The 24,191-nt window shown below is 39.1% G+C and overlaps 1 protein-coding gene across 5 annotated transcripts; it reads left to right on the forward strand.

Moving 5' to 3' along the window:
• The first annotated feature begins 110 nt into the window (after positions 1 to 110).
• Positions 111 to 24,006, forward strand: kdm4c (lysine (K)-specific demethylase 4C). Of its 5 annotated transcripts, none has more exons than XM_042716167.1 (22): positions 111 to 260; positions 978 to 1,156; positions 1,602 to 1,777; positions 2,250 to 2,364; positions 2,655 to 2,848; positions 2,981 to 3,030; positions 3,920 to 4,023; positions 4,125 to 4,262; positions 4,391 to 4,584; positions 5,038 to 5,180; positions 6,386 to 8,052; positions 9,016 to 9,127; positions 9,488 to 9,669; positions 9,762 to 9,978; positions 11,015 to 11,091; positions 11,217 to 11,272; positions 11,464 to 11,572; positions 11,745 to 11,933; positions 20,127 to 20,297; positions 22,672 to 22,791; positions 22,890 to 22,982; positions 23,350 to 24,006. In XM_042716167.1, the coding sequence occupies exons 2-22, from the start codon at positions 1,013 to 1,015 to the stop codon at positions 23,509 to 23,511; spliced, it is 4,413 nt and encodes a 1,470-aa protein (XP_042572101.1). In that variant the 5' UTR covers positions 111 to 260; positions 978 to 1,012; the 3' UTR covers positions 23,512 to 24,006. The 5 variants fall into 5 exon arrangements, with proteins under 5 accessions (XP_042572101.1, XP_042572105.1, XP_042572102.1 ...); XM_042716168.1 differs by having other exon boundaries at positions 122 to 260; positions 966 to 1,156; XM_042716170.1 differs by lacking the exon at positions 111 to 260 and adding an exon at positions 277 to 848.
• Positions 24,007 to 24,191: the final 185 nt, after the last annotated feature.

Genomic DNA, 24,191 nt, shown 5'->3' on the forward strand with positions numbered 1-24,191 from the left:
TGCTGCGTCTGATTTCATCTTTTTAAATGCCAAAAACTAAACTCCCCCTCTGAGATTAATAAAGTTGTATTGAATTGCATTGTTTTGCAATGCATTTGTATAACATACAGTCAACCAGATGGCGCTGCGCTCCCTTAAGCCCAGAGCGAGATGAAGAGAAGCAGAAATGAAATCGTGTGAGAGCAGAGCGCTGTCATGAAGTAGAACAGCTGGGTGTTTAAAGGGACTGGACTGCGTGCCCACGAACACACTACACGGAGGTATTTCTAATCAATACACATGACAGAGAACGGATGTCTTATGCGCACAGGAACAGCTTCATCTTGCTATTATGGGCTCAGAGAAGCACTTTGACAACGAGACTAAAAGAAGTGGACATTTAATATGGTCACTCTAGCAGCTAATGAGCTAACTGTAAATAAACCTATCTGAGTACAGTAAACAGTATAGTTTAAACGATAAAATCATACCGCAGGCAGTTTACACTCATGCGATATGTTTTTATGTAGGTATTTCGCCTATATCTAGCCTGCCATATATATCATTGTTTTATCAGCAGATCATGGGAGTGGGCCTGCATTAAAAGCTCATGCAAATAGACGCTTGTAAATGACACTTTTGTGGCTTGCTGCATTGTGCTTTAATAATGAATTACGAGCATTAGTACTGACTTCACTTATAAATATAGATTTATGGCAAATTGCTTTATAATTTACAATGATGTAAGTAAACACACTGTTTGATTATATCTGTAGGTTTGATTGTCAGTGATCGCAATGATGAAACCCTAGTTGGTGATTTGTCTGTACAGGACCCAAATCATTATGCTAAATTACTATGGCTATACGGTCAGTCAAATGCATGCAAGAAGAAGCTGTTGGACTTTTGTAACTCAAACTGTGTTAATCACAGCATGTTTTGTTGTGTAATCATGATTGTGAATGGGGAAGTATAATTGCACACAGTATGCTCTGCAGGTAGAGCCTCTGGGAGGCAGCAGGGAGAGGTCAGGATGGCAGGTGTTGGGGCAAGTGCCCCGGCTAACCCTGCCTGTAAGATCATGACCTTCAGACCTACCATGGAGGAGTTTAAGGACTTCAACCAGTACCTGGTTTATATGGAGTCTCAGGGAGCTCATCGTGCTGGACTGGCCAAGGTTGGTATGTCTATGCATGTGATTGATAGTAAAATGTGTATTGTACATATAATAATAACAACAGACTAAAATATAAAATCTAAATGCACAATATAGCTTTGTATGTTCGTTTTACTTTCGGTCAGTGAGGACAGCTCAAAAGAGTGATGGGCTTTTTATTTTTAATTATTATTATTTATTTATATTCACAAGATCACAACTCTAATATAAAATATAATAATAATTTTAATAATAGTAAGATAGTAATATGATAATATTGTGTAATCCTTTAACTTTAATACTGTAATAACTTTAATAGAAATAAAGGTAATATACAAAAAGATAATATACCATGATTTTTTTATTTATTTATTTATATATATATATATATATGTACACACTCTCTCTCTCGGAGCAAAAATAGTGGCTTCCTATTTCTTAAAGCAGATCTTAATTATTTCCACAGGTTATTCCACCCAAGGGCTGGAAGCCACGTCGCAGTTATGATGATATCGATGATTTCGTTATTCAAGCACCTATTCAGCAGATGGTTGCTGGCCAGTCAGGACTCTTCACACAATACAACATCCAGAAGAAACCGCTCACTGTGCAAGAATTCCGCAGACTGGCCAACAGTGACATGTAAGTGACAACTGTTATTCTACTCTAACTATATTTAAACACAGTATGTGCATGCAATAATATTCTGTGGATTGCATTCACATTCTTTCCATTTCTTTATACAGTATTCAGCCATAACCTACAGTCTAGGTTATTATTTAATATTTCCAAAAAAGCAAAGCAGTGCATAAACGGTAGCAGATGTGTTTACTAAATTAAAAAAAAAAAAAAAAAAAAAAAACCACTCCATATATTAAACAATATCTAAACAAAAATAATTTTGGAAAGTATTATTGGAATATTTTTGTTTAAAATACAATTTCATACAATGCCATGCAGTTTACAAACACCTCTGCTTTGGTTCCTTTACATAGTTCTTTTATGCATTGTTATATGCTGGACTTCTATTGCACTCTGTAATAAGATTCCTTTAAATGATGGATTAACCTATATTCGTTAAGGCCATCTGGAGATGTGTGATTTACCTACTCAGGTACTGCACACCTCGCTACCTGAACTATGAAGACCTGGAGAGGAAGTACTGGAAGAATCTGACATTCGTCTCGCCCATCTATGGTGCTGATGTGAGCGGCACACTCTATGATGAGGTGAGGATGCAGGTGGAGCACAGCTCTTGTGCTCTGAATGTCCAGCGTAACGTTCCTCAAATGGAATGTGAATGCCATGTGTGTTATGAATGACTTTGTCTTTACATGATATTTTAAGATAATTATGATAAAAATAAAACACAAAAAATATTCATTAACCGTTTGTGAAATAATGAGGGGAAATATATAAGAATCAAAAACATCTTGGTAGTGCCATGGTACTTTCTTTATTGTGCTGTGAACTGGTAAGCAGGTAATAGTTGAGATAATGTTTGCCACTCTTATCTCAGGACATTGAAGAGTGGAACATCGGGCACCTGAACTCAATCTTGGATGTGATTGAAGAGGATTGTGGAGTGTCCATTCAGGGTGTAAACACACCCTATCTGTACTTTGGAATGTGGAAAACCAGCTTCTCCTGGCACACGGAGGACATGGACCTCTATAGCATCAACTACCTGCACTTTGGGGAGCCCAAATCCTGGTAGGACTCACTGTGGTTTTCTGTGTTTCTTGAGTATGCATAGATCTATTTGAACTTCTTTCTTCATCTACCTCAGAGAACCTGTAATTCTGCCATTTAAAATAAATAAATAAATAAATACCAATTTCACAGGTATGCCATCCCTCCAGAACATGGGAAGAGATTGGAACGTCTTGCCATAGGTAAAAATTTTAATGTAAAATTATAAAGTAGTTTTTTAAAAGAGTGTGCAGTATATTGACGTTATATGAAATACATGAAATATACATAAATGAAGAGTTCAGATGCAAAAGCATCTAAGTGCCATCTAATATTATTAACTAAAATGAGCATTTTTATCAGGCTCCTTTGTTTAAGTTTAGTAATTTTAATAAATAAATAATAAATGGCAAGTATAGGTTATTTTCTATGCAATTAAAGTGAAATAACTGAACATAAATATAGGAGCCTGATAAAAAAAAAAAAAGAAGCTAATTTTAGAAGAAAATTTCAGACTGCACTTGGAGGCTTTTGGATCTGAACTCTTCATATATATATATATATATATATATATATATATATATATATATATATATATATATATATATATATATATATATATTTTATTGCATTGCATTGTATTTCTTTGCATTTCTTTGCATTGCATTGCATTGCATTTCTTTGCATTCCATTGCATTGCATTGCATTGCATTGCATACTTGCTAAAGATAGATACTTGCATACAGTAAAATGTCCAGGTTTTGATTTTGTTCTCCTATTGTTTTCATACTTCCTGAAAGTAACAACTCAAAATTAGTTTGACCAAAAGCATGCAGGCATTGTACATGATCAACCAGTCATGCTGTGCAAGAAGGTGGGGTCTACAGAAAACAGTCAAAGCAATGCAAATAAGCACACAGTAGAGAGCACAACAATAGCAAAACAAATCATAAACCTAGACATGTTAGGCTATTTAGATATCCTGGACAGGACATGTCCAGACAAAAGGGTATATGGATGTATCTAGCTAACCGAGATATAATTATTTATTTTGTGTTGTGCTGGGTGTGATAAATGTGTCTTTGTCTTTAGGTTTCTTTCCTAACAGTTTTAAAAGCTGTGAGGCGTTCCTGAGACACAAGATGACACTGATATCCCCCTCTGTACTAAAGAAATACAGCATACCATTTGATAAGGCAATCCACAGTCTTTTAAAACTATTTTAGTTTTAAGAATAATGTTGTGGTGTCTCCTTTCTCCTAGTGTGTATTCACAATACACTGATATATTATTACAGATAACACAGGAAGCGGGGGAGTTTATGATCACGTTTCCCTATGGTTACCATGCTGGCTTTAACCACGGCTTCAACTGTGCTGAATCTACCAATTTCGCCAGTATCCGGTGGATCAATTATGGAAAAGTTGCTACGCAGGTATTGAGAAGCACTTAATAACAGCTGTTGCTGATGTAAATCTGGCACCTTCATGTTACCTTCATCTGCAACTGGTGAACATTTGATGCTCTTTTTTTTATAAAAAAAAAAAACCTGTCCTCTTGCAGTGTACATGCAGTAAGGACATGGTGAAGATCTCTATGGATCCATTTGTCAGACGATTCCAGCCAGATCGCTATCAGGCTTGGACACAAGGCAAAGACTCATGTCCATTGGATCACACCTTGGCCACACCTAGCACCACACCGGAGCTGCAGAGCTGGCTTCAGAGGCGTCGCAGGAAAGCACCGTCCACCTCAAGGTATTAGCAGGGTTTCAACAAGGTATACCTTCTATAGTCAGCTTCCCTTTTCAGAACAACTGCTTTCAGAACAATAGTTTGAAGAGACATTTGCTGAGCAACTTGAGTTATAAGTCTGCTTAAGACTCTTCCACTCTTCCCTCTGCTTTAGTATAGTTATTGTTAACTAAAATATTAGAAATCATTTTTGTAAATTGAAAGAAATTAAAAGTAAGTATGAGTTTGAGTACTTGAGCAAACTATTAAAAATTCTTTACAAAAATGATCAGACCTGAGCATTATAGGTAGAAACATAGAGCTATATGATGCCAAATATCCAAATTAGCATTTTTTAAAAACATCTTTCATTCAGAGGTCAATCACTATAGATATTATTTGAAACAAAAATGCTGTTTGCTAGCAGGTTCAGTTCACAGTCTTGGATAGTGGATGATTCATCTTTTGTATCAACAGTTTCCATTATTCACGTACATGCTCCAAACGACTGAAGACTGTGGACTCTGCACCAGTGAAGGGGGGTGGTCGCAGGAGTAGAGGAGCAGCTTTAACATCGAAAAACGAGGATAATGAAGACTCAGTGAAACACCAGTACTCAGGTGAAAAAAGCTGGAATTGGCATTATTTGTGTAAGCTCACAATACATTCTTCAATCACAATACATTTCCTCCTTTAATAAATTCCCCAAGCTACTGCTGAGCCATTTGCAGTTGTTCTCTTATTCAGAAATAAATGTAAATGCATTTTCATATTTATTTTGTGTGCTATTAATTTTCAAATATAATCTGATGTGATCTGATAACACACTCACATTTAGGACAGACATCGTTTGTGTATCAGTATAAGACGGCATTTTGTTTAAAGTAAGTCCTAGTTCATCACAACATAGAATTTTTGTCAAATCCAATTGAAAACTTGTGGTCTATGGTATGGTATAATTTTTTGACTGTCCTGTCAGAAAAATTCCAAAATGACAAAAAAAATTATATGAATAAATGAAAATTAAATGCACTCTAACGTTGGGATCAGTATGATATTTTTTTTAAGGAAAATAATTATTTATTTTGCAGTGACTAAATAGATTAATAAATAGATTAAATGCAGAAAATAATAGAAACATTTAGAATAAATAGATGAAATTGATCGCTAACATTAAACATTTCATGCATTATTAAAATAATAAGTTTTGTTTGTTAACATTAGTTAATGCACAGTGAACTAACATGAACAGACAATGAATGTTCGACTGTATTTTTATTAACTCACATTAACAAAGATTAATAAAGAATGTAATATGTAGTGTTCATTGTTGGTTCATGTTAATTAACGAATGACACCTTATTGTAAAGTGTTACCAATTTATCAGAAGTGACATGTTTAATTTTACAAAAGATTTATATTTCAAATACATGCTGTTCTTTTAAACTTTATATTCAAGGAAGAATCCTGAAAAATGCATCCACAAAATATCAATCCACTGATTCCACAAAGATATTAAGCAGCAGCACAAATGTTTTCAACAGTGACAATAATAAGAAATGTTTTGGCATAATGGAATGGTTTAATGCTGTTAAAAATTCAGCTTTGCCATCACTGGAATGAATAACATTGAAAAGTATATTACATAGGAAACTGTTATTTTAAATTGTAATAATATTTCACAATATTACTGTTTTTAACAGTAGTTTTGATTATGTATCCTTAGTAAGCATAAGCATTAAAATTCCCAGACTTTGGAACAGCAGTGTATGCTATAAGTACGTGTCTGTTTATGTCTCTGTTTTATTGTTTTGACTTTTTTTAGGGCTCACTGGTCCATGTCGACAAATGTGCGTTGTGAAAGTAACAAGAGTGGAGAATGACTTGCTGGCCCACTCCACCAGACAAGTCAAAGATGATTCCTCTGAGCAACTCTCGACCCCTCCACTCACCCCCACATCCAGGCAGAGTGACCCCGATCTAGGTCACACCAGCTCCCAGACGTCTTTAATTTTCAGTGAAGGTCGAGTATCCACAAACTCAAACTCCACTGTACAGCCTGGACCTGAATCAGCCTCAGACCGCAGCGTCACTGTGGATGTGACTCTGAACTCAGAAAAAACTGCTGAAAGTCCTAATCAAGCATTAAACTGTGAACCTGTCTCAGTGACAAGTGCTCCTTCTATTCCTGTGACCCATTCACTGAGACTTAATTCCACTGGTGCTGTTTTATTTTCAGAAACTGATTCCCAACAAGCTAAAATTGAAACAGAAGAGACGGTTGCCGATATCTTGTCTGAGAGCAGCATCGATTACGGCACATCAGCACTTTACAAAGAGCAAAGCTTGATCCGTCTAGACTCTGCTCTTCAGGGTTTGGAAACCTCAGAAAACAGAACAAACGCTGAAATCCAGAATGCTTCGTTTTGTGAAATGCCTCTTCTAATGCCCGAGCTCATAGAAGAGAGAGTCAATCCTCAATCTCTCGCACCTGAAATGCCCTCGCTGACTCTCGCTGTCCGACCCGACACCACAAATCACAGACCTCACAGTCCTAACATTAATGCACCTGTTCTCCATCTGGAAAGATCACACTCGCCTCCTGTTATAACACATGATGTGGATACTTGTTCTGAAAGACCTTGTCCCGATTGGCCCTTTGTTGCACTCCAGGAAGGTGTAAGCCAATCACAAAACTCAATCTCAGACACCTTTAGAGCAAAAACAGCATCTCCTTCCTTGGTTCCACAATGGGGGCCACCAGAGGAATCCAAACAGGAAGGATATGAACACGTCCCATCCGCAGTCAGGAACACTGAAAATGAGTCCATTTCACAGTTTAAAATCACTACTCAGAGTATTTTACAATGTTCTACCATAGCAGATGTGGGTTTAATGGACACCCATGACTCTGAAATGGCCAGTGGCACCAACATGGCATCCAAACCCTTCACCATTTGGAAAAACCTCAGCTCAAAGAATCCCGCAGTGCTCATTGAGAGCTTGCAGCCTGAGCTGGTAGTTGGTCTTACCACAGGTGTGAGCAGTCTTACAGATTATGCCCATGACTCGCTGCACTACACCATGTGGTCCAAATCAGGGTGCCAACAAAAAAAGTTCCCTGATTCTCCAAACTCTTCACCAAGCACTCAGACTTGGACCAACCTGGAGCCCATTCCCATGCAGTGCTCTGGTGCAGACATGGCTCCAAACGCACATCTTGATCTGAAGCAGCAGAACATGGGGTTGGAACCAGCTGAAGCTTGTGTGCTCAGTGAGCAGGCAGGCTCTCAGGAACCTCATGAGGAAGAGTTTAAAGGTCACGAGTATTACGGAGGTGCAAAGTCAGAGCATGATGGGTCTGTGAGCGAGTCTGATTGGTGTGAATCAGGAGATAAAGGTGCTGACAGCAGCAGTGAATCCAGTGAGGAGAACGCCATGAGTGACCCTGAGTATGTGGAAACGGGTCTGGAGCCAGGGGAAGTCTGTACAGTGAGTTCTGGTGCTATACAATGACAAGAAATGCGTCCTCTCTACAACATAGTTCTTAGATTCTGACCTAACAAACAGTGACTGTGGTGACAAAGACATTTTGCTGATTGCTTGGTTTCAACTTTAATCATAACTTACAGGATGAACCTGCTCACAGTAAAATCTCAATGGGCAAAAGTTTTATCTGCATGTTTAATAACAGATGTGCTCTGATTGGATTTTGTTTTGCGTTGTCATTTTCTCTTTTCGATGAACTAAACCTAAACTAAATTTTGCATACAAATGAGAAGCGCAGACACTGGTGGGGGTTTTAATTTAATTCTTTTTTAAATTAATTTATTTTTTTTTATATTTAGAGATTTAAGATATTTTTTAATGTATATTTTATTATTTGTTTTGTATATATGTGCTCTGATTGGATTTTGTTTTGCCATGTCATTTTCTCTTTTAGATTACCTTAACTTAACTAAACCTAAACTAAATTTTGCATACAAATGAGAAGTACAGACACTGGTGGGGTTTTTAATTGATTTATTATTATTATTAATTATTATTATTATTTTTATATGTATTTAGAGATTTTAGATATTTTTATGTATGTTTTATTATTTGTTTTATATATATCTTTACTGTGAGTCTTTACTGTGACTTTAATGCATCCTTGCTGAATAAAAATGTTAACTAAAAGTATTAAAATCTTACTGACCACAAGTTTTTATATAAATTTACACCTGCTGTGAATCCAGTGAAATTATGTCTGTACACATAAATCAGACCACTCACTCACTTCGTTGCTTTTCACGTCTTAACACCTTGTAACCCGTGTCAAAGCATGAATAAATTTGCACATACTATATACACACATGTACAATAAAGGTAGCACAGTATTTTATATTTTTTGGAAAGTGTCTCTTTCTCACTGATCTACTCTTTGCCTCTTTCTCTTTTTTTTTGTTCTCACAGTATCACACGCAAACTGTTAAGAAGACAGCCAAGAGTTGGCGTCACCCCCTTAGAAAACCCACTGCAAGAGCAGTGCCAAGTGCTGTGAAACAGCAGGCTGCCAGCGATGATGGTGAATGTTTAATCACTTTCATTTCATATTATGAGAAACAAACAATAGAAATTTGAACAGTTGTTGTATTAGTACTTTTATTAATAACATATTATGTTTTATTACATTACAAATCTTTCCTGACTCCTGAATATTTATCTTTACCACATGCTGTCATTAGACAAAATTGCACTAATACTACATTGTTGCATTCTGTCTATAGTATTTTTAATTTTTCATCTATGTATATGTGCAGACTTACATATCATGCACACATGTATACTTTTAAGAAGCTGTGTGAAGTTATATAATTAATTATACTAAATTAACATGTTAAATTGACAGCCTTGGAGTAAATATTTATTTGTATGTGTGTCTCAGAGACTTTAGAGGACTGTGTAACTAAAGAAGAGGAGCCAGAAACTGAGGAATGGGCAAAGCCTTTAGCGCATCTGTGGCAACACAGAAAAGCTAATTTTCAGTATGAACGAGAGTACAACACAACTGCAGCTAAAACCTCTCCACACTGTGCTGTCTGCACCCTTTTCATGCCATACTATCAGGTAACTTTTGTATAGCGATACTATGTACTGATTTGTGTATTTGTGCTTTGCATCACACAGATATTTCAATCTCTTTTTTTTTGCTCTCACAGCCTGATAATTTAGAGGAGAGAAGGCACGATGTCTTGAGTGCTGCCACAGAGTCTCAGGGGTCATGTTCAAAGGAGGTGGGCTTGAGATCACGACCTCTGATTCCTGAAATATGCTTTGCGTACCAGGAGGGCCCATGTCCCTTGAACACACTGCTGGAGGAGGATGGATCCAGTCCTCTTGTGGCCTGTAATAGTTGCTGTGTTCAAGTTCATGCCAGTACGTCCCGGAGATCATTCCACAACAAACCTAACACATAAAAGAAATCCCCAAATATAATGAATGTAGTAATATTATGAAATATTATTATAGTTTTAAATTACTGTTTTCTATTTGAATGTATTTTTACATTTAATTTGTGTGTGAATTTTCAGCAGCCATTACTTCAGTTTTCAGTGTCAGATGATACTTCAGAAATCATTCTAATATAATGATTTGGTGCTCAAGAAACATTTTATTATAAATGCTGAAAATGTTGTGCTTCTTAATCTTTTTGTGGTGATGATTTATTTTTTAATTTTTTTAGGATTCTTTGATGAATAGAAAGTTTAAAAGAACAGCATTTATTTAAAATAGAAATACTCTGTAACTATGTAAAAGTCTTAACTGTCACTTTTGATCAATTTAGTATATGCTTGCTAAATAAAAGTATTAATTTAAAAAAACTTACTGACTCAAAATATTTAAATGCTAGTGTATAAAATGTATTAAATACATAAGTTTAATATGTTTACTTAAAGTATTATTTTCATGTGTGAAGACTCATTTATAATATAAGACAAAATTATTAATTATTCATTTACTTTTTTACATTTGACTTTGATTATTATTAAAGGCAGCATGCTGTTGCTAAATTAAGTAATTGTCTTTTATATTGCCATTGTACTAAAGCAGATCAGTATAATATTATCTAAAAATCTCGGAGTGATCTTTTTCCACTCAATTTTAGACTGATGTTAGATGTATAATGTGGAAGGAAAACATTATTAAATTTTTTTTGTGTCATGCATTTCCCATTACATTTTGTTCCAAAGGGGTTTGAAAATTGTGCTTTTAATAGAATAAAATGATTGCAAATAATGTAATGATTTCACATCTTTTATAAAGCATTCTTTGGTATATGTGTTCATGAATTGTTGTGCACATTTAATAATTACCATCTTAAGTAAACACACACACACACACACACACACACACACAAAAGAATAGCTTGGCATAGTACAGAATGTAACGGTTTGGTTTGATTGGTCCACAGGTTGCTACGGTGTTGCCACTCATGAAGTCAGCCCAGTGTGGACATGTGACCGATGTGTGAGCGGAGACCTGGCAGCTGTATGTAATAATTTCAGTGATTTCGTATCGCTATCATTTATGGTCTACTTACAATTTTGCTTGCCTTTTTTTTTTTAATATGACTGTTTGTTTCTGTTTGTGTGTGTGTATCTGTTCTATACTAGGGATGCTGTTTGTGTAACCTGAGGGGAGGTGCATTAAAAAGAACCTCAGATGACAGGTAATCTCCATTATTCAGATCCATTAATACTAATATAGTATTGTATTAAATACAAAACAGAGCAGAAGATTGAGTATGTTTTTACACATTCTCTGGTTTTTCAAATAATAAAGAAATAAGAGTTTGGTCAGGCTAGTGTTCTTAGATGCTAGTGAATGCATCAAGCGTCTCATGCATTTTACATGCTATAGATGGGTCCATGTGATGTGTGCTGTGGGTCTCCCTGAGGTGAATTTCATTGATGTGGTGAAGAGAGCTCCTATTGACATCAGTGCCATACCTGTACAGAGATATAAACTGGTGAGTTAGAAAATGCACACATTTATTCAGAGCTGTTTTTTGACTTACCAGTGCAGTACTAAAACTAAAATGAATGTTGCCTATACTGCTGTTTCCATGTTTAGACAAAGTATTGACATTTTTGTTTTCATCTTTGCACTCTATCATTCTCTCTCTTTCTCTCTCTCTGTAGAAGTGTATATATTGCCGTAACAGGATAAAGAAGCTGTCCGGAGCATGTATTCAGTGCTCATGTGGTCGTTGCCCAACCTCTTTCCATGTCACTTGTGCACACGCAGCTGGAGTGCCCATGGAGCCTGATGATTGGCCGTATGTGGTTTTCATCACCTGTCACAGGCACCAGTCACGGAGCTCCAGTGCTGTGAGTATATTTTAATAGGTTGTGTTTAACCAGCACACTAAAAACAAGAACACCATACCATATACATTGAATATATATATTTTTTTAAGATTTATTTTTGGCATTTTTGCTTTTATTACGAATGGACAGATCGGAACTAACAGGAAGTCAAGTGGGAGAGAGATAGGGGGCGGGATCGGGAAAGGTCCTTGAGTCAGGATTCGAACTGGGGATGCCTGTAGCGCAACAGTGCTGTATGTTGGCTATTGGCGCCGACTGAATAGATTTTTTAAAATACTCGTCTAATAAATTCACTTACTGACATTGACATACACTACATTCATGGGATTCTACAGGATCCTGACTTTGATATACATTTCTGTTTAATGGTGGTCTTGTCATGCATCATACTGACTTGCATTATAGTTAGCCATATCATTTTAAAGGTGCCATAGAATGGAAAACTGGATTTACCTTGGCATAGTTGAATAACAACAGTTCTGTACAATGAAATGACATACCATGAGCCTCAAACACCATTGTTTCCTCCTTATGTAAATCTCATACATGCAAAAGACCACTGAAAAATAGGCGAATCAGAACATAACACAGACTGTGATGTTACAGTCAGGATCACTAATAGTTATGCCCCCAACATTTGCATATACCCGCCCATGTTCTATGCCAGCGGCCAGCCGAACCTGCACAGCCAAATCATTAGAAGGTCTGCAGGTATTGTGAAGAAACAAGCGAGGATAATAGCAAAAATGGCAGATCATGGAAATAAATGTTATATTCCAGGCTGTGCAGGGGATGTGTTGTGCAGAGATGGGTTGGTGTCTGTATTCAGAAAGGCACGGAAAACAAATAACGCACATTCTAATAAATGAATACGAGCCACTAAAGGGACATGGTTAGCTGCTTGCAAACGGTAGCCTGTTACATTACAGTACATAAGATTTCACTTAACACATAAACAGAGTAAGGAGAGATGCCTGAGGTTGATGGAGAATGATTTACAGATCCTTAGCACCACTGACAAGCATCTGATCTTGTAAAATCAGATGTTGTAAAATCCTCAAGATGATCTTGTAAAATCCTCCCCCTCCTGCATCAACTCTAATAGCTGACGACTTTGCCACGTTTTTTATTTATAAAATTAAAAACATCTTCAAACATTTTCCACACCACAACTTGTCAAGCACATCTTACCAGCAAACATACACTCATTCACATCCTTCTCTTCACTCTCTGAGGCAGAAGTCTCCAAACTCATCCTTTCTAATCATCCTACTACTTGTCCACTTGATCCTATTCCATCTCATCTCCTTCAAGCCATTTCTCCTGCAGCTGTACCTGCACTCACTCACATCATTAACATATCCCTTCACACTGGTGTTTTTCCCTCAACATTTAGACAGGCTCGTATAACCCCACTACTTAAGAAACCCACTTTTTCACTGTTTCCCTTCTTTTCTTCATTGCAAAAACACTTGAACGAGCTGTGTTCAACCAAGCCTCTGCCTTTCTCACACAGAACAACCTCCTTGACAGCAACCTGTCTGGTTTCAGAAGTGGACATTCAACCGAGACTGCCTTGCTCTCAGTTGTTGAAGCCCTAAGAATGGCAAGATCAGATTCCGAATCTTCAATAGTTATCTTGCTGGATCTGTCCGCTGCTTTTGACACTGTTAACCACCAGATCCTCCTGTCAGCCATATTGGCAAAGGGCATCTCAGGAGCTGCACTCCAGTGGTTTGAGTCTTACCTATCAGATAGGTACTTCAAAGTATCTTGGAGAGGTGAGGTGTCCAAGTCGCAACATCTAACTACTGGGGTGCCTCAGGGCTCAATTCTTGGACCACTTCACTCTGTCTACATGGCATCATTAGGTTCTGCCATTAGAAACATGGCTTTTCTTATCACTGCTATGCTGATGACACTCAACTCTACCTCTCATTCCATCCTGATGATCCGATGATAGATGCTCGCATCTCAGCTTTTCTAACAGACATTTCTTACTGGATGAAGGACCATCACCTTCAACTCAACCTTGCCAAGACAGAACTGCCTGTGGTTCCAGCAAACATGGCATTTCACATTTCAGTTTCACCATCCAGTTAGTCACATCAACCATTACTCCTTCAATAACAGTCAGAGAAACCTTGGAGTTATGACTGATGATCAGCTGACTTTCTCAGACATTGCTAAAACTGCCCAGTCCTGCAGATTTGCTTTATTCAACATCAAGAAGATCAGGCCCTTTCTTTTGGAACATGCGCCACAACTCCCATTAGTCGTTGTGAAGTTATCCTCAGTCTGCGGTGTGGAGACTCTCTTGCAGGTCTTCCAACTAGTTCTATCAAACCTTTACAATTAATCCAGAACGCGGCAGCAAGATTAATTTTTAATGAGCCAAAAAGAATTGCATGTCACACCTCTGTTTATCAATTTGCACCGGCTACCAATAGCTGCTCGCATAAAATTCAAGGCAATGATGTTTGCCTACAAAACCATCACTGGCTCTTCACTCCTTTACCTAAATTCATTACTTCAGACTTATGTGCCCTCTAGAAGCTTGCGTTCTGCAAGTGAACATCACTTGATTGTGCCATTACAAAGAAGCACAAAGTCACTTGGACTTTTAAATTAAATGTTCCCTCCTGGTGGAATGACCTGCCCAACTCAATCCGCTGAGTCCTTAGCCATCTTCAAGAATCCTCTAAAAACACATCTCTTCCATCTTTATTTGACCCTCTTACTCTAGGACTCTCTATTCTAATTCTGTTCTTAAAAAAGAAAAAGAAAAAAAAAACTTGTCCCTTTTAGACTTGCATACATTTGCTGCTTGTTTTCTTTTTTTAAAAAAAAAAACTAACACTAGCTTTCTAATCTTTTTGTATTCGATTTGTTTTCTATTCATTTATTATACAATTAACAAAAGCAAAAAGACCTCTAACACTAGCTTGCTCTAATCTTTTCTATCTGTTTTCTTATTATATATATATATATTTTTTTTAAATCCTTGCTACGTGTACTGTGTTACGCTAACTGAGACTTGTTATAGTGTAGCACTTGCATATCATTGCTCTTTTGTTGATTTTGATCCCTTTTTGGAAGGAACGTTCCCGGTTACTTAGCTGTAACCCGCATTGGGAAACGTCTTGTTTGTGACCAGCTGTGAATAATGTGTGTAACACGTCAATAGAATTGACCCGGCGGTAATATAGCCTCGGTTGATGACGTCATCAGAGCGCGCCCACAACACGGGGCTATAAATAGATAAGCCACAGGTGCCTCAAACGGTCTTTTGTCTTCAGATCATTCTGTGCATGTGTGCGTCAGGAAGATTCTTTTTGTCTGCTACAGATCTTCGTAGGATGAGCCAACGAAAACGGTAAGTGTTGTGTTCCTCCATGCTCTCGTCCTATGTATGAGCTGGATACACATGATTACTGTTTTGTTTGTTTGGGGGAAAAGCACTCGGTTCTGGCTTTAGAGACGGGCGAGAGCGAGCATTGAGAACTGCTCTCAGTGAAGATGCTTCGTGCTCGTCTGAACTATTTTCAGACCGCACCCACCTTTTCGTCGGAGGGCTCTCGTGCGGGTCTGCGTGACGAGCGAGCGACGGTACGGGCCCGTCCCTTTCGCTTACGGTGTCACCAGATCCACGCATCCTCTCTCGTGATCTCGAAGCGCGCTTCGGTGCTTCTTCGATTCACGAGGAGGATGATATATCTCTTGGGTCTTTGGGCCATGAGCAGCCCGCCTCTGAGCGTTCCTCTCACGAGAGGAAATTGGTCGAGGAGCTGCTCGAGGTGGTTACTCGCGTGGTGGACAGGCTGCAGCTTGACTGGCTGCGAGAACAAGAGACCCCCAAACATAGTAAGCTGGAGGATAGGTTTCTGTCAGGTGGTAGGAGAGAGAGAATCCTCGTAGGGATTGGGGACATCATCAGTCTCTCCCCTTTTTCGAGGACCTCCATGATGAGCTGGTTGAAGTCATGGAGCAAACTGTATACTTCCCGCATCTTTGTTCCAGTGTTTCCTGCCGTCATTCAGGACACGGAACATCTAACATCCCCTCAAAAGGAAGTATTGAAATTGGTACCACTCTCAGAGAGTGTGGCAGCGTGGAAACTTCTGCCAGGCATTTCTGCGTGGGTGTTGAGCACAGTACGGATAGGATTCTGGATCCAATTTATTCCACTTCCGTGAAACCGGAGCTGATGCAGGTACTGTCTCAAGAGCTACAAACTCTTCTGGGCAAAGAGGCCATAGAACATGTTCCTCTTCCAAGGAGAGAGTCGGGCTATTAGAGCAGATTCTTCCTGGTTCCCAAAAAGGGTGGGGGAGTGCGTCCAATCTTGGATCTTCGAGGCTTAAACCGTACAGTAAAAGCACTCAAGTTCAAGATGTTAACCGTCAAGACGGTCGTGTCGCAAATTCGGCATCGCGATTGGTTCATCACGATCGATCTGAAGGACGCATATTTTCATATAGAAATTTTGCCACAACACAGGAAATTCCTGAGGTTCGCTTTCGGGGGCGAAGCATACCAGTTCCGGGTTCTTCCTTTCGGCCTAGCCTTATCACCCCACACGTACACAAAATGCATGGATGCAGCGCTGGCTCCATTACGACTCCAGGGCATTCGCATTTTTGAATTATATCGACGATTGGCTGATACTAGCACAATCGCAAGAGATGGCGCTACAACACAGGGACATCGTGTTAGCTCATCTAGTTTCTCTGGGGTTGAGACTCAACACCGAGAAGAGTGTTCCCTGTCCGGCCCAGAGAACGACTTATCTTGGGATCGTTTGGGATTCGATCACGATGCGGGCACAACTGTCTCCCGCTCAGATCGAGACCATTCAGCAGACCATGAGCAAGGTCAGGCTAGGCCATGATCGCACTGTTCATCAGTATTAAAAGATGTTAGGTTTCATGGCTTCAGCATCCACGGTGATTCCTTTGTGGCTGTTGCACATGAGACCGTTTCAGTTGTGGCTAAAAGCCAGAGGATTTCATCGGAGAGCCAATCCTCAAAGGCAAATAAAAGTGATGCGCCGCGGGCTTCGTACACTATCTCTGTGGCTCAGACCCCGGTTCCTTGCCTTGGGTCCCACTCTAGGGGCACCGTGTCGTCGCAGACTGCTAACGACAGATGCCTCCCTGATGGGCTGGGGAGCAGTCTTGGATGGCCACCCAGCTCAAGGGGAATGGGGGGGTCGTCAGCTCGATTGGCACATCAGTTGCCTTGAGCTGATGGCCGTATTTCTGGCTCTGAAATGTTTCCTCCATCATTTGAGAGGCTGTCATGTCCTAGTACGGGTGGACAACACAGCAACAGTCTCTTATATAAATCACCAGGGGGGTCTGCGCTCACGCAATCTGAACAAGATAGCGAGGCAGATTTTTCTTTGGGCCCAGGACAAGCTCCTGTCACTCAGGGCAGTTTACATTCCGGGGCGTTTGAATGTGGGAGCGGATTTACTGTCCAGACAGACACTACCGACAGAGGAATGGAAACTCCACCCAGAGGTAGTGAAACAGATTTGGGAAAAATTTTACGAAGCAGAGGTGGACCTCTTCGCCTCCCATCAGACAGCGCAATGTCCCCTCTACTTCTCTCTGAGTCACCCAGCCCCCCCTGGGTCTGGATGCGATGGCGCACACATGGCCCAGAATTCGCCTGTATGCGTTTCCTCCAGTTTCTCTGCTCCCGGGAGTCCTAGCCAGAGTTTGCCAACAAGGGTCTTGCCTCTTGCTGATAGTGCCACGTTGGCCGAACAGAGTATGGTTCTCGGAGATAATATCTCTCGACGGCTCGCCATGGGCGATTCCGGAGAGGAGGGACCTTCTGTCTCAGGCAGGGGGCACGATATTCCATCCCAGGCCAGACCTGTGGAATCTTCATGTTTGGCCCCCTGAAGGGTACCAACTGAGGAACACAGGGCTTTCGCCGGGTGTTATTGATACCATTCTTAGTGCTAGGGCTTCCTCCACCAGACAGAGTTATGCCAGTAAATGGGGTGTCTTTGACAGGTGGTGTGTGGTACACAATGTAGATCCAGTCAACTGCCATATTGCTTCAGTTCTGGACTTCATGCAAGAGAAATTGTCAACAGGCACATGCCCTGCTACTCTTAAGGTTTATGTGGCCGCTCTTTCGGCTTGCCACGCCTTGATTGACGGGATGCCACTCGGGAGACACCCTCTGCTCTCTCGCTCGCTTTCTTCGTGGGGCCAGACGACTGAGGCCTACAGTAAAAATCCAAGATGCCTTCTTGGGACTTAGCTATAGTTTTCGAGGGTCTGGTTGAAACCCCCTTTGAACCTTTAGAGTCAGCGTCTGATAGATTTCTAACTCTAAAATTGGTTTTTCTCATGGCAATAAACTTTTTGAAGAGAATTGGGGATATGCAGGCTCTGTCTATCTCACCATCATGCTTAGACTTTGCCCCAGGGAGCGTGAAAGTGATTCTGCATCCTCATCCTGATTACCTGCCTAAGGTTCCGTTTTCGGCTGTACATCCGGTCATTCTAGAGGCCTTCTGCCCGAGCAGGAGAAATCTTATAGACTGTGTCCAGTCCGTGCTCTTCAGACTTACGTCCACCGCACTAGCCAGTGGTGTAAGTCGGAGCAACTGTTCGTCTGTTATGGTGGTGGTAACAGAGGAGCAGCTGCCACCAGGCAGACCATGTCTCACTGGGTCAGGGATGCTATTGCTTTGGCTTATGAGGCGCGCGGTCAAGCTTCGCCTATAGGTCTTAGAGCTCACTCCACAAGGGGGGTCGCCTCCTCTAGTGCTTTAGCAAGGGGTACCCCCTTACAACAGGTTTGTGATGCGGCAGGTTGGTCCTCTCCGCACACATTCGTAAGATTTTATAGTTTGGATGTCCATGCTACTCCGGGCTCTCATGTCCTTTGAGTCAACATCACAAGCTAATGTATGAGGCCTTCTTGTGGTTTGGTAGCACACCTGCACAACCTTAGGGGTCCAGACATTTTCAAGCACGGCGGCGTGGGTATTCTCGTTCCCAATGCGCTGAGCAGCGCAGCATCGACTGAAGCTTTCGAAAGGGAACGTTCCCGGTTACGTAACTGTAACCTTGTTCCCTGAGAAAGCGGAACGAGATGCTGCGCTGCGTTGCCGTACTGAAATATGTCCCAGGACTGCTCTTCAGACAAAATGTCTTGTTGATGCACCTGTGGCTTATCTATTTATAGCCCCGTGTTGCGGGCGCGCTCCGATGACGTCATCAACCGAGGCTATATTACCGCCGGGTCAATTCTATCGACGTGTTACACACATTATTCACAGCTGGTCACGAACAAGACGTTTCCCAATGCGCTGAGCAGCGCAGCATCTTGTTCCGCTTTCTCAGGGAACAAGGTTACAGTTAAGTAACCGGGAACGTTTCCATTGTCCTCATTTGTAAGTCGCTTTGGATAAAAGCGTCTGCTAAATGACTAAATGTAATGTAATGTAAAATGTGTGGTAAGTACTGCCGCTGTAGTTTACACAGAGCATGTGCGGTTGCAAATCACGAAAGTGAAAGTAAAATGCATTCGAAAGCAGTTTCAATGCCTTGCATATTAATAGCAGATCCCTGATGCCCACATCTTATATACAGTATAATTACCCAATGATATAACTGCGAGAGACAGTATTGAAATATATATTTTCCGTGTTTCATTCCTGCTGTGTGAGCTACTGAAATGAGCCGCACTGTGAAACAGCCAATCAGAGCAGAGCTTAACATTGAGCCGCACTGTGAAACAGCCAATAAGAGCAGAGCTCAACATTATTATTCATGACCCATCCAAATAAGGTAAAAACAGACCATTTCATTCTAGGAACAAACCCTAGGGTTGCAAATGGACATGTAAAACCGTTTCTGGAGATTTTTAAGCCACATACCTTCTATGTAGATATCAGAGAATTTACAATTTACAATTTAAAATATTGTATCAATGCATTCTATGGCACCTTTAAAGACATGATTAAAAAAAAAAATGTCAAACTAATTATACTACTTTTCACAACTACTTTGACTTTCAAAAAAATCTAAAAACTTTGAAGAGGCATATTCATGTCATTGTCTATATGAATTGCCTTTAGTTTTTTTTTATTAATTAAAAAAACAGACAGAGAAAATATCACATAATTGGCCCATCATCAAGAATTTTTTTCTTCTCCCCCAGAGAGTGAAAGTTAGCAAAAGTGAATTAGAAGTGGGCCAGACGGTGATCTCCAAACACAAAAATCTTCGTTACTACAGCTCCCGTGTTACCCAGGTCATGGCCCAAACATTCTATGAGGTTATGTTTGATGATGGCTCATTCAGCAATGATACATTCCCTGAAGACATTGTGGTGAGTGTTTCTAATGCTGCTTGCCATTAGTTGTTCCAATGAATATCTTGTGGCATGTTTTCAGCGAGCATAAAAAATACAGTATATGCTTCAGCCCCGGCGTCAAGGGGGGGGTGGGGGGCTTAGCCCTACCATGACGTTCTGAAGCTCCCCTGCAATGATCTGAAGGACCCACCCCTCCACACCCGGAATATGATTTTAAACTCGGAAATCAGTCTAAACGAATGCAATTTCAAATGAGGGGCACCCCTCTGATCTGATTTGTGCCACCTCAAATTCAGTTTGACACCCTCCACCCCCTTGAACTACGTCAATTTTAACCATTCCATGTGGATGGTCACCATTGTATTTAGAGCATTCACTGCTAAATTCAAACGTGTTTTCACGCTTTGTCTGAAGCTGAGCCAGAGATGCGTTCAGAGCTTTTCATAGCTTATATCAATACAATCCAGTGTTTCAAACCACATAAAATTTATTTTAGGTTTCTTACATTTAAGTTAATTACTAGCAAAAAAGACATTTGTTAAATACTCACTGATGTTTGTGAGTTTGTTAAATGCACTGGTGTATAAAGCTGGGGGCACACTACACGACTAGCTGAAACATTCTAAGATTGACCTCACCACACTTAAAGTCTGTTTCCATCGACTGGAGCAGATTCTAGTCTTTGATAGTCAGAGAGGAGCACAAACCTAATGACTGAGTCAGTTCACCACAAAACACACTTAACGACTGGCGCTTCATCAAATTCTGCCAAGCCAAAAAAAAAAATAATAATTTTACAAAAACCACAGTATTCTACCCGTGCTGCCGCCCCACCAAAAGACTACACTGTGGAAAACGACAACGGTGCTTTTATTGAGTTATTGAAACGTTAAAGGTTTGTTTTACTGTTCTTTGTTTGTGCTTAATATAACAGAAAACATTATCTTTCCTGCTATGTTGGTGTTCCTAATAAATGTCACATTAATGTGCCTTAAATATTTTTGTTTTGCATTAAGTTCGATGCGTCTTTTTCTTTTTTGGAATTATTGCTCGTGTAGATTTCTAGTGCTATTTTTAAATGTTTAGTCAAGCAATAATTGGCTGTATTACTTTTTTGTGACAGTTACTGGTAAGAACAGAATAAAACATAACTGCTCCATTTATTCAGAAACAAAAGTCATTTAAAAATGCTATTTGTGTATTTAAACGTTCATTTTATTAGTACAGCAAACGTTAATGCTCTTAATGCTATTTAATGGCGCTGTCAACATCTCATTCCGAGCTGCAGAGAAAGGCCCTATAAATTCCTCATCCATTTGTCACAAACGTATTTTATATCATTTTAATTAGCATATATATATATGTATATGTGTGTGTGTATATATATGTGTGTGTATATATGTTATATATATATATATATATATATAAATGATTTTTCATGAATTTTTTTATTAAAAAAATTTGTTATGAAGAATAGCATAGCCTATTTGTTATGAAGTTGATTTAAATTGTCTTTATAACAAATTTTAAGTTTAAAAGAAACAATGGAATTAGTCTATAGATAGCCTTACTTTTATTAGACTGCAGATCGAAAAAATTATTCTCAGTTATCTTTAAAATGAGAGAAATTACTGACGTAATTTAGGCAATACTTTCTTTGACTGAAGAAAAAAAAACGAATAGTCTAAAACCATTTAATTTGCCATGTTAACTTACAAATTAAAAGAAAGACAAGAACAGTTGAGGTTTTTATTGTATGTAATATCGCAAATATTAAACATTTTAAAAAAACTTTGTGAAAATGACTGGTTATTGAATTCTAAGATTATAATTTTTAGACACCACACTGTGACTTTTTCCGCCGACTACCAACAGCGACTGAGCCCAACTGGGACAGACCGAGTCCGACTAGGCATTCATTATCAGTTTAATAATAATCCTTTCAATTAAAATCTGATGATGTGTTTTATTCACATAAATGTTTGTGTAGGTTACTAAAAAGTTCATTTTATTTTTTATTTAAAAAAATTGTTTTGAAGAATAGCTATTTGGTTTGTTCAGCTTCTTCTAGTTCAACGGTGACTGACTTTTACGGATTCCCTTAATGAGCATTATAAAGTTTTTTAAACGACAAACACATTAACTTAAACACATTTGACAGCTGGAATAATCACCCCCACCCCCTGAGAATTATTCATGCCTCCCCTGGCCGTGTGTCCTGGCGCCGGGACTGTATGCTTAGTTTGTTTAAGTTGTCTTATTTTTATTTTTAAAGTGAATTGCTTGAATTTTTTTTTTTGTCTTTGTTTTGTACATACAATATAAGCATAATGTTTTTAGTTTGGCCTCCTGACATCAGTGTGAAATCTGTTCTCTTTTTGCCCTGCAGAGCAGAGATTGTGCCCAGCTTGGGCCTCCTGAAGTGGGGGAGGCTGTTCAGGTGAAGTGGCCTGATGGACTTTTTTATGGAGCCAAGTACCTTGGCTCTAATACTTCATATATGTATCAGGTACACACACTCATAGTCATATTCTCTCCAGTACTGCTGCATTACTGCTACCGTAATAACTGTTTATGGTTTGTCCTGTGTTCTTGTTTGTACTGTAGGTTGAATTTGAAGATGGGTCCCAGGTATTGGCGAAGAGAGAGGACATTTACACGCTGGATGAAGACCTGCCCAAAAAAGTCAAAGGTCGTTTGGTGAGTTCTCAAGGTATTGTTTTAGAGAGAGGACATTTACATGCTGGATGAGACCTGCCCAAAAAAGTCAAAGGTTTTCTTTAAAAGGCTAGTTCACCCAAAAATTAAAACTCTGTCCTCATTTGCTCACTCTTACATCATTCCAAATAATCAAGACTGTCTGTGGAACACAAAAGAAGATATTTTTTAATTTTCTCTGGATTAAACATCTCATAACAAATGTCAGTAGACCAGGAAGATTTTAAAACGAGAGCTTCATTCTTTAAATTCATACAATGTTAATCACTGTTCAAGGAATATTTGACATTCTATGGTTTTCTTTTGAATGTATTGTATATGTTTGTAATTGTATATGTGTGCTTTGCAGTCCACGGCATCCAGCATGCGTTTCCAGGATGCCTTCTTCACCACACAAGGTGAAAGGAAACGGCGACGCACACCAAATTCTCGATTTCAGACGGATTATATTGCCCATATTAGCCCTCGAACCTTCACCAGGAACTCAGAAACATGCAGTAAAGCCAACTAATGGAGGAATGGAGAGGGGCTGTTTTAAATGGGTTTGAAGATTGTACATCAGTGACATCATGATTTTTAAAAGTCTTAAATACAGAAATACTGTTGTCTCATATGTCAGGGACAAGAATGTTTTTCTAAATTAGAAGTTTTTCCTGTTATATTTCAGAGGTTTTTCTAGCCTCAAATGGTATTCTGTAGCATTGTTATCTTGTAATTTCCTCCCCAACACTGCTGAGACTAAATTCACCTGCATGCTTGTTTTGTATATGATTTGTCTTGTCATGCACCATTCCTAGTCACTGACACTATTAGCATTGAGCTTAAAATGGTATAAATGCTAAATAAAAAAAATAAAAAATAAAAAACTGGACTACTGTTGTCTAGCAATGCACATGTCACATTTTACTGAAAATCTTGATCTCTTTATTTATTTGGGCTTTTATTCTTTCTTTTCTATGTGGTGCTTACAGCTGTTGAAAAAAATAAAGAGATGTTTGCTTTGTGATCTGTGCCTTGACCTCTGTTGATGAAAACTTTACTCTTTTTTTTTTTATAGCTGATATTGATTTATAATTGAATTACTTTACTGTATATAGTGTGCAATATGAATATGACCTTTTTCATTATTTTTCTAGTTCTGACTAGTTAGTTAAACAGGTGAGGGTTAAGACATTGGTGGATGGCTAACCA

This window comes from Cyprinus carpio, chromosome B1 (assembly GCF_018340385.1).
Source record: "Cyprinus carpio isolate SPL01 chromosome B1, ASM1834038v1, whole genome shotgun sequence".
NCBI classification, from domain to species: Eukaryota; Metazoa; Chordata; class Actinopteri; order Cypriniformes; family Cyprinidae; genus Cyprinus; species Cyprinus carpio.

Bases quoted from the DNA above. Each gene is read 5' to 3' on its own strand.
- kdm4c (XM_042716167.1), top strand. From the start codon at position 1,013: ATGGCAGGTGTTGGGGCAAGTGCCCCGGCTAACCCTGCCTGTAAGATC. The intron at 9,979-11,014 runs GTACGTCCCGGA...ATTGGTCCACAG, and splicing joins CTGTGTTCAAGTTCATGCCA to GTTGCTACGGTGTTGCCACT. The intron at 22,792-22,889 runs GTACACACACTC...TTTGTACTGTAG, and splicing joins ATACTTCATATATGTATCAG to GTTGAATTTGAAGATGGGTC.